General features: G+C 43.1%; 1 protein-coding gene across 4 annotated transcripts in view; it reads right to left on the bottom strand.

Annotated features, from left to right (window-relative positions):
- Positions 1-411: 411 nt before the first annotated feature.
- LOC121865646 (roundabout homolog 1-like) overlaps positions 412-17,145 on the bottom strand; it is a 214,204-nt gene continuing 197,470 nt past the window's right edge. Inside the window, exons 10-16 of one of the 4 annotated variants that reach the window (XR_006088784.1) lie at positions 16,711-16,794; positions 9,687-9,967; positions 9,066-9,252; positions 8,650-8,867; positions 7,613-7,717; positions 2,839-6,133; positions 412-2,808 (exon numbers count right to left, since the gene is read on the bottom strand). Coding sequence is in view for 3 of the 4 variants with exons in the window: in XM_042365170.1 (XP_042221104.1) it covers positions 5,330-6,133; positions 7,613-7,717; positions 8,650-8,867; positions 9,066-9,252; positions 9,687-9,967; positions 16,711-16,794 (1,679 nt within the window). In the remaining variant the exon portion in view is untranslated. Of the gene's footprint in view, positions 6,134-7,612; positions 7,718-8,649; positions 8,868-9,065; positions 9,253-9,686; positions 9,968-16,710; positions 16,795-17,145 lie in introns of all 4 variants that reach the window. The other 3 variants (XM_042365170.1, XM_042365171.1, XM_042365172.1) reach the window with 3 other exon arrangements.

Raw genomic sequence — 17,145 nt, 5'->3', positions numbered from 1 at the left:
CTTCATTATTTGCAGTCTGTTTTACCTGGAGGATTATTACTGACCTACCTGGCCATTTTGTGCTGTATTGCCTCTCGTCTATAAACGTCAGTATTTAGTTCTTTGTAAAATATAGGATCTTTATGTTCTTTATATCAATGACTTAATATTTTGTTAGTTTTCATGTTTTAGTTATGCCGTGAAGCCAGAAAAAACAATTATTCTTCTCTGTTTATAACCTTAAATAATGTGTGTGTGTGTGTGTGTGTGTGTGTGTGTGTGTGTGTGTATTCGCTCGTTTCTGTGTAGGTATATGTGTGTAAATGTGTAAATATGTAATTATACACCTTAAAGTTTGCACATAATCACCATAAGAGAAGCTATTAGCATCACTCTCCAGTCATGAGGGGGCATATGAATAAGACAACAACATACTGTAAACAATAGTATATTTACATCTATCTGTCCTTCACAAAACACCATTCTAGACGTACAAACCGTAGCTGGTCCTCACCTAATGAGGCTATTAAGACGGTGTACCAGACTCTCACCCTTTTGTCAGGCGTCTCCAAGACTCGTTTTATTTGTCGTTTCAACATCATGCTTATTGTGGGGTTCTATTCCGTTCTCCTCCTGACACCATTTATCTTCATTGATCTTTTCTGTCTTATTTTCATGTCATTTCTTACCTCTCCTGTGTATGTATCTATTTACATTCCATATAAATTTAATTGGTAACATTATTAATTATTATTGTTGCTGTTAAATATTTTCTAAAGTCTTTCATCTATCACCAGACACCTCTATGAAGGGCTGACATAAGGGTGAAAACCTCGTACCCCGCCCGTGTATATTTATTGGGAGAGGGTCTCCTAAGCTCTTCTACATATACAAAGGGTAGATACAAAACGCCTCTCTAGAGACATAGTTCAGAAAAAAAAACACACACGCCAAATTTACATCCACATTTCACCCACTGTTTAGTTGTTCACTATTCTGGCTCCAGATTCCCAGAGATTCGAGAGTTAAAAAAAAATGTCCCCGGCCTTCCTTCCAGCTGGTTATGTGAGAGCGCGTCTAACTGACCTTACTGAAGCTTCCACATACACACACACGAAGTTACCAGCCCAAAATGGCGCATAAATCACACTGGCACACTATTGGATAGACCTTGATGTGTTATCTTATCTTCAGTTAGGGGGGAGGTGTCTTTTTTTTTTATCTACGAACGAAACTTTGAGAATCAGGGTCCTGGACTGTTGACAAGAGAGGTAATATCGACATACTGGGGGAGGTGGTGGTGGAGGAACCGACCCAACAATGGAGCAATATCTACTGCCACACGTCGAAGCCAGGAGGGAGGTGGGAATATGGGACGGGGAGGGTTGGATCAAAGGAGGGGAAGGGTAGGAGAGGACGGGTAGTGGGAAGCGGGGGGATAGATGAGGTTAGGGGAAGGAAAGGTAGGTTGGTGGAGGAGTATGGGGGGAGGTGGTAGACAAGGGAAGGGGGGGGTGGGTGGGGTAAGACTACTTTTATTTACATTATTTACACCGCTACGTCCACGAGCTTCTGACTCTGAAAACAAAAATACTGAAAACACGAACTGGAATGAAATGGAAAGGGAAAAGTTATTCACATCTTGCCTTAATGGTGGAAAGGGATTCTGGGAAGGGTTTTTTATTTATTTATTTTTTTTTTTGGGTCCTGTGGGAGGGAGTCATTCATCATCTGGTCAGGTGGCGGAGGAAGGCTTCAACAGGTGGAGGTAAAGATGGTAATCATTCTCTCTCTTCTCTCTCTCTCTCTTCTCTCTGCATGTGGATTATCTCATTGGATAAACACAAGTGAGAAGTAGATGGCCAGAAAAAAAAGAAAGAGGAATAAAAAGAAAAAAAAAAGGGGAAATTGAAAGAGAACGATAGCGGAAAAGTCGTATAGAGTGAAGGGAAATAATTTGGGGAGCAGTAGGAAAAGGAGAATTGGAAAGGGGAAGGGCGATGAAAGAAGTTGTCGGGATGGAGGGTAAGAGAGAGAGAGAGAGAGAGAGAGAGAGAGAGAGAGAGAGAGAGAGGCGTATAGGAAGACATTACAAACATCTTTTCACACTTAATCGGGGATGAATGACTTGTAAGAAAAACAAAATGTCAACGAGAGAGTCAGGGAGCTACGTGGTGTTCGAATCTGTGTGAGCAAGTGATAGGTCTGGCGGCAGGCTCGTTTGACCCCAACTACCTTTGGGTAACGAGCACCTGCGGGAAATTCATAATAACAAACAGGTGGTGGTAAAGGGGGAGAGGGTAACGAGGGAGAGAAGCAACGAAGAACAAATGTGATAACAGCAAAGTAAAAAAAAAAATTCGTCCATAGGGGAAACAAAAATCCTGTTGGTGTTTGTATGTTATTGATGCCAAAGTCCAAGTCAAGGGGGAGTCACATTTTTCACAGCGTTCGGACACTTGTTTTGGAGTTGTGGAATATTTTCACACCATAAATATATAACGAAACGGTATTTTTTTTTTTCGCTCCTTAATCATTCATCTACCAAAATAAATACGGTTTATATATAATTCACGTTTATAATTATTGATAAAAATAATGATCGGCTTCCTTCCCACACTAGTTACATCATAATAATTCATCCTCTCGCTGCCATAAAGAAAGAAATCGTCATTAGAAAAAAATCCAATCTGTTTTACATCCTGACTGGATCTCAGGCAGGAGTCACTCACTTCACTGTGACACTGACGCAGAGAAACTGACTCTCATTTACACATCACAATCCTCACATTTGCTGCTGGTATGTGACCTGACCTGACTTGACCTGACCTGACCTGACCTGACATGACATGACATGACATGACATACATTCGTCGACGGGTGTGGCTGGATTTGTCAACTGGCCACGGGTGTATGACATGATCAGAAGTGGTTGTAATAGGCCTGTTGGTTATAAACATGAGACGTGCTTAACCGTCTGTTTATGACAAAGTTTCTGCCACATACTCCCAGTCAAAAGACGTGAAGATGTCTTACAACTGACATCATCGTTGGACTTTGATCAAGTTTAACTTTAGACACGGAGTATGAAATTGTTTTTGACCTCATACATTCGGCTCAATGTTCCAAAATAAACGAGTTTTTTCTGCTGTTATCATATCACGTTTACACATTAAGTACCTAAGAGGGATTGTTTTGTACACAGAATTTCTAGAAAAAATTATTTCCGGTTGCCAACAACGAAAATCTTTTTTAGACACCCTGTAACGCAGTGTTGAGGACATGACAAGTTTACAAAAGACTTTTGGCCCATATTTACACCTGCATTAGAGCATATAATTGACATTTTTGCAACATTTTCGATATACTATGTATACGTGAATTACAAGAACTCTAGTGAGTCGCACGAACACATTCACAAGTCTGTATAAAAACAAGCTTACGATTTAGGTATTCCTAGCTCTTAACAACATTAGTTTTATAATCAATTATACTTTATCAACGGCAAATGACTAGAAATGCTTTATTTTCAAATTATATTCTGTAATATCAAAAGATTTCTACATCCTAGTTTGATCATTCGAGTACCCTAATTATTACAGACCGAGTCAAGTGCCATATACCCCAGCTGAAGACGTCTGCCATCTACCATATCCCCAAAATTCGCATAGTGGGTAAGCTTCCATACCTTATATCACTAGTCACTATGTACAAACTGGCCAATAGAGAAAATATTTAGTCTTTCACAAGATCTTGTTTGCAAAATACATCTAGTTACCTCCATCCATGCAGTAACAGAACTCCTAGAACCAAATCCACAATAAGAGTTATGTACACAGTGCGTGAGTTGATTCAAACATTCTGTATGGAGGTGCCGACTGAGCCCTTTTAATGCCTGTCGTCGATACTCACACAAAAAACACACTTTTGGACGATTACACTCTTATTACAAAACCTCTAGTTGTATATCACTTTAGTTCTACATAAAATTTCTAACATACACCATCTTTTAGGTAAACATCCCCAGAAGAACGTTTAAGTCACCATAGCAATGTTTAACATCAGCCCCGAATGTTTTGAGCGGTTTGAGTGCATTTTCCCCCAACATATATCAGTCAAAATGTTAAAAACATTTATCTGTATCATTATGCATTCACCTGGCGTCCATCAAACTTTACGTATAGGAAAAATAATGCTCTTTCTATATGGTAAACACATATACCATCAAAAGTGTAGTTTTTGTGTTATGTTGAGTGTAAGACAAGACAAGAGTTGGGCTCAGCAGCAACTCAACACCCTGTTCCGGTTATTTGCATAGTCACCTGTGGGGCTTCGTAATTACTTAGCTGTTGGGCCCCTCGCTACACCTGCTGCTGCGTCACCCTCGGGAGAGTTTACTAACCTTCAGCAAGCTGTGAGCTAACGACACAGCAAGCCTTTTCGGTGTTGTGACGGCATAATGAGCATTCCTATTTTCTGATGAATGGCAGGACAATTATAATATCAATATTATTCACTTTATTTTCTTTTGCCATATAAATTCATGATATTACCGTATGCGGTAAGTAAATCACTATACGAACGTTAAAGCATAACACAAAGAAGTTGCTGTGTCGTAAGCTCACGACAATGGTCACGTCTGGTGGTACAGCTCAATAATTTTTACTGTGGACAACGAAGTTTCCTCCGTGGCTCAGCGTGCAGAGGGTTGCTTCCACTGGATTAAAATTTCCTCTCATAATTCAACAGCTGACAGCATAAAGCCGCCGCTCCATAACAAGTTGAGAGCACATCGTCATCCCTCCATCCGAGGAAGATCATGGTATACCTCAGAGTTTTCCATTTTCCTTCTTAACAAGCGGGAGATAAAGCTCGGCTGGGGAGAGGAGATTACATCCTCTTTTGCCCACTACAGACACACCTACCCTAAGAGTATTGTGACGAGGCCGGCGATAATGAGCTTCTTCCTGTGGTCCAGGTGTGCCTCTCGTCCAGCCCAGGCCAGGTGAGGCCCACCTGAGAGTCCTTCAGGTAATAACATCGCCGTCCTTCTCACCTTGTGGTCACGCATCCTTTCCAGCGCTGCCCGTATAGAGTTTCTATGGCACAGTTCTGGGTAATTATATTACCTCAGCTTTGGCAACTGGCAGTGCAATGTTCACAAATCACCCGAGTCACGCCAGACAGCGTCTTGTCCCTTCCGGGTGTCACCACTCTTAAAGCTACACACTAAGGGGTTTTCATCACTGACACTGGAGTTCTTAGATGCCTCGTCCGCTACACTGGCATAACACAGCTCCAGCCCGGCACGGTTCCCGGCACTGAGCCTGGCTTCAAGGAGCACATGGATTTATAATTTGGTCTGCTTGTCGCATGCAGCGTAAAAGGACGCGTCGGTTTCCTCGCAGGAGCCGCAGGATATGGCGTCACTAGGGACGCCCTCCACGGCACTGGAGTCCGGGGACGTTCCCGGTGGCCCCGCCCTCGACCCTCCGCCTGTCTCCCCACCGGCAGAGCGCGTTGAGCCCCCGTAGACGCTAGCGGCGTCACGACTACACCAGTACTCGCCGTCAGAGCGGATTGAGCCCCCAGGAGCATACACCTGTGTCTGGTCGGACCTCAGAAGAGCATCACTTTCGAGGGACACTTGCCGTCGCGGCCCCATCCTGCCATCGTCCACCCCCGGAGAGCCTGGGGGAGAAGCCCAGCCGTAGAAGTTGGGTCTATAAGCGTGGGAAGGGATTGCGGGTGCCGTGGACTCATAGGGAGAGATACGGTTGGGGTCATGGCAGCAAGGTCGTGCCAGGGAGTGTAGCGATCCTCCCGAGGTCCTGCCCGACCGTACGTGTCCACAGCGGCTGGTGCGGCCACTGTTGCGACGACAAGCAGACGCCGACGAGTTCCGGGAGCCACAGGTGCTGCAGCGGCCATGGGAGTGTCCGTGGCCGTGGCTGTGGTGGGAGTGACACTGTCCATGACTACAGGAATGGGAGCAACAGCGGTCATCGTCCCGGCGAAGGGCGTCAGTCAGACCGTCGATGCTCTGGTAGGTGTTGGTGGATCCTCCGTAGGGGGAGCCGCCCCCTTCCAGGCTGGCTGTGCGGGAGGGCCGAGGTGAAGCAACCCGTGTGGAGGAGTAGCAGGCGTAGGGCAACTGTGGGAGACGAGAACAGTCACAAATATTATATTATAACTTCCAGAACAAATCTCTTGCTACCCAACAAATCATACACTGCAAAATATCCTGTTGATTTTCAATGCTTGTAATTCGTCAGTGAGAAACACCGACGAATATATTCTTAGGTACAACCAAGTCACAGGAACACATGTTAACACACACAACAACTCACCCTCAGCACACCTCCCGATAGTCAACAAATCACTCCGTGCAAATTCTTCAAACATTAATTCACTTTGGGAACAGTAAAGCTTAATAACTAAATGGAAACATTCTGGACTTGGTTCCTCTGCACAAAACCGTTCAAAAACAAAGAAATAATCCTTTCTTCCCCTAAAGACTCGTTCACTCTCTCCTATCTGGTCTTTTGTGTCCCTGTGTGTGCACGTCCAGCAGTATTAAAGTTACAAATACTTCACTAGAGCTCGGTGGGAGGGGAGCACAGCACTCGACTACCTCTGTTCTTGTTGGTAATTCCACTTTTACTGTGTAGAGGATGGACCATGTAGATCTCTCTCTCTCTCTCTCTCTCTCTCTCTCTCTCTCTCTCTCTCTCTCTCTCCCACAAAACCTCTGAAGACTCTGAACTTCACTTCTTCTGCCACTCCATCACAGCCCCCACCAGGAGGCCCTCGTCTTCTTGCTCCTCCTCCTTATCACGTTATCCCCTCACCCCCCTCCCCTTCCCCTTTCCTACACCTCCTTTATTTCCTCTTCCTTATTACTTTATTTCTAGTGTCTTTTTTTTCTTTGTTCTATTTCATTTATTTGTTTTGTATTTTTTTCATTGGGTCTCACTTTTATTTTGTTTTTGTTTATTTATTTTCCGATAATTGTTTTGGAATTGTGTGTAGGTGATGTCTCTTTTTATTGCTGTAAATTGTCTGTCTGTCTGTCTGTCTTTCTGTGTCACGCTTTCTTTCTTTCTTTTTCACTTTCACTCATTCTTTCTATGTCTCACTCAGTCTTTGTTTCTCACTCATTCTTTGTCTTTTTTCACTTCCTCCTTCTTTCTCTCACTCATTCTTTCTCTCACTCATTCTTCCTTTCTCCCACTAATTCATTATCTCGCACATTCATTCTTTGTGTCTCACTCATTCTTTCTCTCTTTCTCTCTCACTCTTTATTGTCTTCTTCACTTCCTGCTCAAAATATTACTTCTATCAAGGAACATCTTCGGATTTTGGAGCCTTTAAGTGCTCGACTCTTTTTTTATCGAGGTAGGAGTTTCAGTCTCTCTCTCTCTCTCTCTCTCTCTCTCTCTCTCTCTCTCTCTCTCTCTCTCTCTCTCTCTCTCTCTCTCTCTCTCTCTCTCTCTCTCTCTCTCTCTCTCTCTCTCTCTCTCTCTCTCTCTCTCTCTCTCTCTCTCTCTCTCTCTCTCCTTATTGGTTTATGTCTCGTTTCTTTCTATCTATCTATCTATCTATATATATCTGTCTGTCTGTCTGTCCTTACCTCCTCAAGGGTGTTAGTCCTGGAGAATTCCCTGTGTCTGTGTGAGCCTGGCGGTGGATGTGGGGGCGGGGGAGGCACCAGATCACGCAGGGTCAACGCTATACCCTGTAAGCCGAGAGAAATAAGGAGGGAAATGTATTAGTCAGTGGTGAGGGGGATGAGATGAAGGGTACCACCTGAAGAATCACCACCCCAGCTTGTTTCACTTTAAGCAGCCTTGACATTATTTGGGGCGTGGGGTTAGGTTAGGTTAGTATTAGGGTGGTTAATCTTTAGTTGAAATAAGCTGGGGTGTTAATTCTTCAGGTAATCCGATGGAAGTTTTTTTTTTTATTCGTATGTGGAAATAATCAAGCAGCTTATAGAAGGATATTGTATTTTGTGGGCAAGGATGATGGTGGATTAGATATATGAATCTCATTAATGTTTGTAAAAAGAAGAAGCTTGTAAATATGTATCAAGAACAATGGAGGGATCCTACACCGGCTCATTGGTCTTCCTCCTTCATCCTTGGCCACCAGTAGTTGGGGATGACCCTTAGGTAAATCAGGTAAATTTCTCTTATCAATTTATTCATCATAAACTGCCGGCCGGGATATAGACTTGCTAGTGGGAACGGACGTCGTGTGTAGGCAGGATACTATTGGTAAATTGATTCATTACCTGTTCATTTATTATTATAAGAAGGATGTCCTTATTCATTCCAGCAGTAAACCATATACTGTAATCATTTTATTTGGGCCGTTTTTATGTACTTGTATATTTACAAGAATGATTTTATTTTTGGTGAAAGCAGAAGATGATGTTCAGTATCTCGTGTATGTTCGAGACTGAATGTTTGTTTTTTACCAAGTGACACGTAAGACTGGGTCCACTTCATGTGCACTCCTACTGCTCTCGGTAATTAATGAACACACTGACAGGTGAAGGGAGAGGGCTAACACACTGTCTCTTAATGATAACAATCAGGAGATTGACAGATACTGTATATCAAGTAGATTAAGTATTGTTGAATGAATCAGAGGAGGTGTACAAACCTTATGGAGAAGGTGAGGCTGGGAGGTGAAGGGGTTGACACTGTAGGGGGAAGCGCCGCCCTTGCTAGGTGTGTGGCGTGCCAGGTGGTGGCCACTCAGGGTGGTGGACGTCAGCCTGGGGCCACCCGTGCTGGTGAACGACAGGCTCGACGACCCTAGCAGCGTTGGTGACGACGTCTCGATGAAGAATGGACGCTTAGACTCCGTGACTGACTTATCTGTGGGATGAAAGAAGTGGAATTTCAGTACCAGAGAGAGATTTTAAAAACGTGTTTTCCCAGACTGCCCCATTATAACTTATTTTATAATGGTAGTTCATACTCTGTCAGATGAATTTGGTTTCCTTTAGTCATAAACTTTTACATAATCTGTTTCTACGCCAAATAACACACACACGCATAAATTGAAAAACTCACCTTCGTTGTCGGTGTTGTTGAGCATGTCCTTGGAGAGTCTGCAACTGTACTCGTCCTGCTGCTGCTGCTGCTGTTGCTGCTGCTGCTGCTGCTTCTGCGACTGTCCCTGCAGGTGATGGAGATGATGGTGAGAGCCCTTCAACAGCGGCACACACTGCGGCAGCGACAGGAACTTCTCGGACACCTGCTGGAAGTGAGCCAGAGGAGGAGGACAGAGTGAGTGGGTGAGGGAAAAGCTTGAGGGGGAGAGTTTAAGCTGCTGTCCCGATGTGTGTTTTTCGTCTGCCTTTCTCCAGCTAAATGTTCGCTTTCTCGTACCTGTATAATGATGATTTTCACACGTGAGGAAGTTAGTTATATGACTGAAATGCGGCATAGCTTGATTACAGTGATTTTACAAGGACAAGTGTGTGGTATAAACTCCAAACTAATCACTCAACCATTCAAGCCAGAAATGACTGCCGCACATCCATCCACCTCTCTCTCTCTCTCTCTCTCTCTCTCTCTCTCTCTCTCTCTCTCTCTCTCTCTCTCTCTCTCTCTCTCTCTCTCTCTCTCTCTCTCTCTCTCTCTCTCTCTCTCTCTCTCTCTCTCTCTCTCTCTCTCTCTCTCTCTCTTTACCTTATTCTTCCTGTTGTTACAAGCCGCCAAGATGGATGCAGAAGCGTAGGCCTCGGCGCTCACGTCCATCTCGCCCTTCTTACCGGCGGTGAAGGTGCCCAGGGAGTCGATCTCAGCGTATTCAGGTGCTAGGGAGGCCAGGAGGTTGCGGTTCTGCGCCCCCCGACCGTTCACTACCTTGGCTTCGGGTTTGTCCCCGTCGGAGGGTTTCCAGCCAGACTCGGGCCACAGGTTCTCTCCACCATAGAAGTTGGCCAAGTTGCTCGTCTTGGTCACTGAACCTGGTAGAAAGGAGGAAAGGGGGGGGGGATTAAACTATGTTATTGTTGATGTCTTGTTTAAACATCTAGTTGATATACATTTGCTACCTCTCTGTCGATGTTTATGTAAGCATTCTTTTTATTGTATTGTTTTGTGTGTGTGTGTGTGTGTGTGTGTGTGTGTGTGTGTGTGTGTGTAGTCTACTTCGTATTTACTTACTTATGTTTTATTTTACTATATTGTGATTGAGTTATGTAACTATTCTATTTTCGTAAGGCAGTTATTTCGAAAGGTGATGAAATAATTACAATTCCCTGTTGTGTGTTGCTGCTGCACTATAGTTAAAACTAGATCTTAAATGTCAGTGCCATCCTTTAGGGGTCAGTACACTTTTACGGTCACTGCCTTTGTAAAGGTCAGTGCCACATTTCAGCCACTGGCATTCGCAAATTACCACAAACAACTTTCAAAACAAACTGAATAAAATTAGCCGAGTCAATTTTTCGGAAAAACACACACACACACACACACACACACACACACACACACACACACACACACACACCTCGTCTGCAGTAGTGTAGTGAGAGCCTCGTTGATCACCGAGAGGCCCTTATTAACTCACCTCGCTCAGAAAGAACTAATTTCCAAGACAATTCCTAATTTGCATACACATTTCCATACAAATTTTATTCAGACGTTCCAATTGTATACCGAAGGGAAAAAAAATATTATACGCATTATACTCTGTAGATATGATGAAGTGTCTTTGAGGGAAGTTTTTGATATAAAAAAAATATTAGAGAAATGTATTAACATCTCTTACAAAAGGTTTAGGTTAGGTTAGGTTAGGTTAGGTTAGGTTAAGTTAAGTGTAAAGGGAAGTTATTGTAGGGATAAGTTTCGTTGTTCAAAATTGTTCATTGAGAGGACGCACAATATTGTTTTTTATTATACATTAATATTGTTATTGAAAACGTGTCCTTTTTTTTTTGGCTCCAGTACCTAAGGATATATTTCCCATTAAAAATATATATTATACTGTATATAAATGTTGGCAGAAATATATTTTTATCTGAGGAACAAAGAAACACGAAATGTTATTCCTATTATTAAAATAAGTACTCTCGGGAGGAATATATTTCTTTATTGACTACAAAACCTGGCGATGGTGGTACAAAACCTGACGAGGGCGCTACAAAACCTGACGAGGGCGCTACAAAACCTTACGATGGCGCTACAAAACATTACGATGGCGCTACAAAACTTTACGATGGTGCTACAAAACCTTACGATGGCGCTACAAAACTTTACAATGGTGCTACAAAACTTTACGATGGTGCTACAAAACTTTACGATGGTGCTACAAAACTTTACAATGGTGCTACAAAACCTTACGATGGCGCTACAAAACATTACGATGGCGCTACAAAACTTTACGATGGTGCTACAAAACCTTACGATGGCGCTACAAAACTTTACGAGGGCGCTACAAAACCTGACGATTGCTACAAAACTTTACGATGTTGCTACAAAACTTTACGAGGGCGCTACAAAACCTTACGATGGCGCTACAAAACTTTACGATGGTGCTACAAAACCTGACGAGGGCGCTACAAAAATTTACGATGGCGCTACAAAACTTTACGATGGTGCTACAAAACTTTACAATGGTGCTCTAAATATAAATAAGAATTAATGAACTAGTAGAAAAAAATACGGTTTTAATTGTCTAAAAAAAAACATACGAAAAATTATTAAAGAAAAGGTAATTAATATAATGTGATGGAGAATATATTATTTTCCCTAATAAACCTTTATGATAATTCTCTACACAACAACTAATGGTTAGGTTATGTTAGGTTAGGTTTAGGTTAGGGTAGAATTTTTTTTAGCCCTTACAGAAACCTAATCGACATTTCTTAATAATAATAATAAACAAAAATTATCTTCACCAAAATGGCATTCACATCACAACACCCCCCCCTTCCCCCACCCCCGACCAACTACAGTTCATATTTAAAAGTAATTATTCTCTAAAACGCCTGACGGAATCTTTTCAAGGCTAATATTTCTTTTATTAGGGAATCTTTAAAAGGGGGTGGAGGAGGGAGGGAGGGAATGGAGGTAGGGGTGGTTGATGACAGGGAAGGCTGGAGGAGGAGGAACGGGAAGGAGGGATGGAAGGGAGGAAAGGGAGGAGGGGGTAGGAAGGGGAGAGAAAGGGGGTAGGAAGGAAGGAAGGGGGGAGAGGGTAGGTAAGGATGAAGGGGGGGTTGAGGGAGCTGGGACACGTCCTTAAGATACCTCTTTCAAAAACCTGTAATAAAACTCGACTCAGAAGGACCACTCGACCATATATCATTTTCAGTTTCTCAGCCCAAACGTAACGGTGACGGGGAGGTAGTAGGTGGGAAAGGGGAGAGTATAGGGGTGGAAGGGGGATTGAGGGTAGGTGGGAAGGGAGAGAATATGGGGGTGGAACTGGGTATGGAGGGTAGATGGGAAGGAGTACAGGGATGGAATGGGGGAAGGAAGGTAGATGGGAAAACAGTAGATATTGGAGTTAGAGATTAAAGGAACGGGCGTAAAGAGATGGAAGGGGAGAAGGGAGGAATAGGTAAAATAAAATGGAGGGGTGAGTGGTAGGTAATACAAGATGGTAAAGTAAGAAAGAAGAAAATGGGAAGGAAGAGACATTTTAAAGATGGAAAAGGAGCGATGGAATAGGTATAAAAAGGAGGAGGTTAGTGTTTTAGAATAAAGATGGATGAGAAGAGTAAAGGAATAGGTATAAAAATAAGGAAAAGGATGAGTGGTGGTAATAAAGGAATAGGTAAAAGAGAGAGACAGATGATGGGTGAGAGGGGGTATACAAATGGAAGGGAAAGTAGAGAAACAGCAGAAAAGAGATGGAAGGGGATGAGAGACAGGTGATAGATAAGAGAGGTGGAAAGATGGAAAACGGGGTGTAAAAATAGGAAAAGACGGGAAGGGGTGAGAGAGACAGACAGAGATGAGAGAAAGGAGTATTAAGAGAAGAGGAAGAATGAAAATGAGAGTCTCAAGGGAGCCGTAGAAGAGAGAGAGAGAGAGAGAGAGAGAGAGAGAGAGAGAGAGAGAGAGGTAAGTAACGAGGTTGTTAGCACGTGGACAGCTGCTGCTAGAACGCACAGGGCCTCTTTAGAGCTGTCAAGACATAAAATTCTACTGAAACGCATTCTTCCCTCTCACGAACTGGAGTCTTACAACACATTCCTACATTATTTCGTTTCGGCTGCATATGTCAGCACAGTGCTCGCCTTTCTGATCTGACTGAAATGTTTTTCCCGTGTGCATGAGTGTTTTTTTCCCGTTAAATTGGGAAAAATATGAAGATCAGGGAAGGAGGGGGAGGGCGAGAGAGGAAAGGAGAGAGAGAGAGAGGAAGGGGAAAGTAGGATAAACAGGGAGGAAGGGGAGGTAGTGTGAGAGATAGAGAAAGCGCTATGTAGGGAAGGGGGCAGGCAGGAGGTTGGGGGAGGTAGTGAGGGAAATATTGTCTACATAATTTTTCCGAATATCCAATAACAGACTAATTACTAAAAAAAAAAAATGATTGAAAAATATTATGCTGGACCGTGAAAGTAGGTAGATCCCGGTGTCAGATAATTCATAATCAAACGTCGTAAATTTTAAAGTTTCCCCATAAATCACAGCTAATATGACATGTTGTAACCCCTCCTCCCATTTTCATTTCACCCTACCTCCATTTTCTATGACCCATTACACTATTATTTTTTTTTTTTTACAATTTTTTTTCGCTCTTTCTCCTTATTAATCCTTTCTTATTCCTCATTATTTCCATTTCCTTATTCTACTTCTCTTTTATGTACTCTGCTATTATATTGATTATTCTTATCTCGTCACATTTACTCTCGCGAATTCATCTTCCCACTCCGACATCCCTCACCACCCCATCCCCCCATCGTCCTTCATCCCTCATCAATTCACCTCATCTCTCCCATTCCTTCACTTCTCCCCTTCTTCTACTCCTCATCACTTCACTCTCCACACCCCCCCACCTTAACCTCATTATTGAATGTTCCGTACATCTCCCAGTCCACTAACCACTCCCTTACTTTCACCTCTTCCTCCCTCTCCCTTACTTCCCTCTCCTCCCTCTCCCTTACTTCTACCTTTCCTCTCCTTTACTTCCTCGTCTCTTCCCTCTCCTTTACTTCCCCAGTCCTCCCTCTCCCCTTACTTCCCTTTCCCTCCCTTACTCCCCCACCTTCCCTCTCTCACTCACAAACTCGTCAGAAATTAAAAGCAACACAGACACCACATTCTCGTGACTCACTGCCGCCATTACAGGATATTAACAACACCTGCCTGTAAATGACTCAAAATTAAAAGCAGGTGGGAGCAAAAGTGGAAACATTTCTGCGTCACTGGGTAAATATAAGAGTTTCTTGAACGTTAGGGAATGAGCGATAGAGACCCCCAAAAAAAAAATATATATATATACTTCTCACTTGTTATAAAGTATATTTAGTGTGTAAAGCTTAACCTAACCTAACCTAACCTAACCTAACCTGACCTAACCTAACCTAACCTAACCTAACCTAACCTAACCTGACCTTAAAAAAAATTGCAAAATAATATAGCCTAAAAAACCTAGTGGCCAGGTATATATATCCATTCAGGTGTGTGTGCGTGTGCGTGTGTGTGTGTGTGTGTGTGTGTGTGTGTGTGTGTGTGTGGTCACTTATCACGGCTTTTGAGGGTGGGAGCTGCGTCTATCCCGGACTAATCAACGTCCTACCTGTTTTTACCTCGACCTAATTTCTGCTGGGAATTTAGAAGCCAGAGAGGGAAACGGTGTGCGAGGAAGGGAGGGATGTGGGAGGGGGAGAGGGACAGAGGGACGTGGGAGGGGGAGAGGCAGGATGGATGGGAGGGGGGAGAGGGACAGAGGACGTGGGAGGGGGAGAGGCAGGGATGGATGTGGGAGGGGAGAGGACAGAGGGACGTGGGAGGGAGAGGCAGGGATGGATGTGGGAGGGGGAGAGAGGGACAGAGGGGCGTGGGAGGGAGAGGCAGGGATGGATGTGGGAGAGAGAGGGACAGGGACGTGGGAGGGGGAGAGGCAGGGATGGATGTGGAAGGGGGAGAGGGATGTGGAACCCAGAGAGGGAAACGGTAAACGGTGTGGGAGGTAGGGATGTGAGAGCAGAAAGAAGGGAGGAGGAAGGATGACGGGAATTGGGAGGGATTGCGGCAGGGAAAGGAGGAACGGGGGATTAGATTGAAGGAAGGGAGGGGAGAAAGAAGGTGTTAGGAGGGAAAGGGGCGATGAAGGTGCAAGTGGGAGAGAAGGAGATATAAGGGGTAGAACGGGAAAGGAAGAAATAAAGGATAGAGGTCAGAGAGGGAGAATAAAAAAAGAAAAGAGAGAGAGAGAGAGAGAGAGAGTTACATTATATGAAATAACTCGTCCATTGCTTTCCTCCTTTCACGCTTACTGTAGTACACAACAACAACAACAACCTTCCGAAACTGAATGTCGTAAGGGTGAATTTATCCCGGAAAATACTCAGAATTGTCGACCGTGTAATGTAGTGTGGGTTAGCAGTTTCACCCCTTATCTCTCTCTCTCTCTCTCTCTCTCTCTCTCTCTCTCTCTCTCTTTTACTGAATTATTTTGGCATTTATTAAAATCTTTTTATTTTTTCATTTTTTTTAGGAATACCTGATATTTTGATGTCTGACACAACACATACATAACACACACACATATCTGACACCCATACACACATTTTACACGGCTATCATTCGCAGAACTAGCACACACACACACTCCTGACATCCCACACTTGACATTCTATTGACACCCTACATAAATTAACCCCCCACACACCTGTTATTGCACAGAAATAACACCTCACACACCTAGGATCCCACACCTCACACACCTAGGATCCCACACCTCACACACCTAGGATCCCACACCTCACACACCTAGGATCCCACACCTCACACACACCTAGCAGCCCACACCCTACACACCTGACGGCCACTCAACTGCTGCTCACTCAAAGACTCCCACGCTAATAGCATTAAAATCTTGAATATGCAAATGAGGAACTTCTTTCGTAATCCTCTTAGACACAACTGTATTACTACCAAGCATTTTGTATACAGAGCCGCCAGGTATTGTGCTGCTGGAAGGAATTATCTTTACCTGTTTTGACAACTCTTAAATAATAATAAATGATTCATTATTTCTAAAGTTTTATTTGGTTTGATCAATACTTTTTAAAGTTTACTTCATTTGATTCTTAATTTCTTTAGTTTTTCTGTCACGATGAAGGACTTTTTTGAGCTAATGGTTATATACATTTAACTGTATTGCAAAATTAGGCAAGAATGAAATAGATTTCATGATACTGATGATATCAATATCAGTAATAATAATAATAATATAATAATAAAGCATTTATAATAAAAATAATAATACGAGTAATAATAATTAAAACATTAATAATAATAATGCTGATTAAAACATTTATAATAATATTATTAATAATAATAAATGAAACATTTATTATTATTATTATTATAGTAAATAATAATACTACTACTTCTACTACTAAAATAATACAAATAAAACAATTAGATGATAAGAAACAATAAAGCTGTGAGTTTTCCCTGAAGCAGCAGTCACAGGCCTACAGGTGTCCTCTAATGCTCATGCAAGATGGATAAAAGACGAACTTACAATCCCCGTAAAGCAACATGGCCCGAGGTTGTGAATCCGGGTGTGTTCTGTCGCCAACATCCAAGTCGGGGACGGCATTCACAACTGGGAATAAATCAGAAACTGTAGACTCCATCTTTCCTTAACCCCTCCCCCTCTTCCTCCCCCTCTCTCACTCATATCCCTCGGCCGTCAGATTTAACCCTCCCCTTATCCCCCCTCCCTTTCCTCCTCCTCGCTGGACAACGGCCGCCACTACAAGTACAACAAATTAGTTCCTGGTGGCCCGAGATATAACCAAAGCACGTCTGTTGTTCTCCAATTTCTGCACCAAATGACGTACTAAAAGCGCACAACGGGGCGACTGAAATATTGCACGCAACCCTCCCCTGATTGGTTCGGTTCATTAGTATTTTGAATAATAACTGGGCGAAAGTCTATTGAAATTCACGGTTG

This window comes from Homarus americanus, unplaced genomic scaffold (assembly GCF_018991925.1).
Source record: "Homarus americanus isolate GMGI-L3 unplaced genomic scaffold, GMGI_Hamer_2.0 scaffold23458, whole genome shotgun sequence".
Lineage (NCBI taxonomy): Eukaryota > Metazoa > Arthropoda > Malacostraca > Decapoda > Nephropidae > Homarus > Homarus americanus.
The sequence above is the reverse complement of the archived record's forward strand: the minus strand, read 5'-3'. Positions and strand labels throughout refer to the sequence as shown.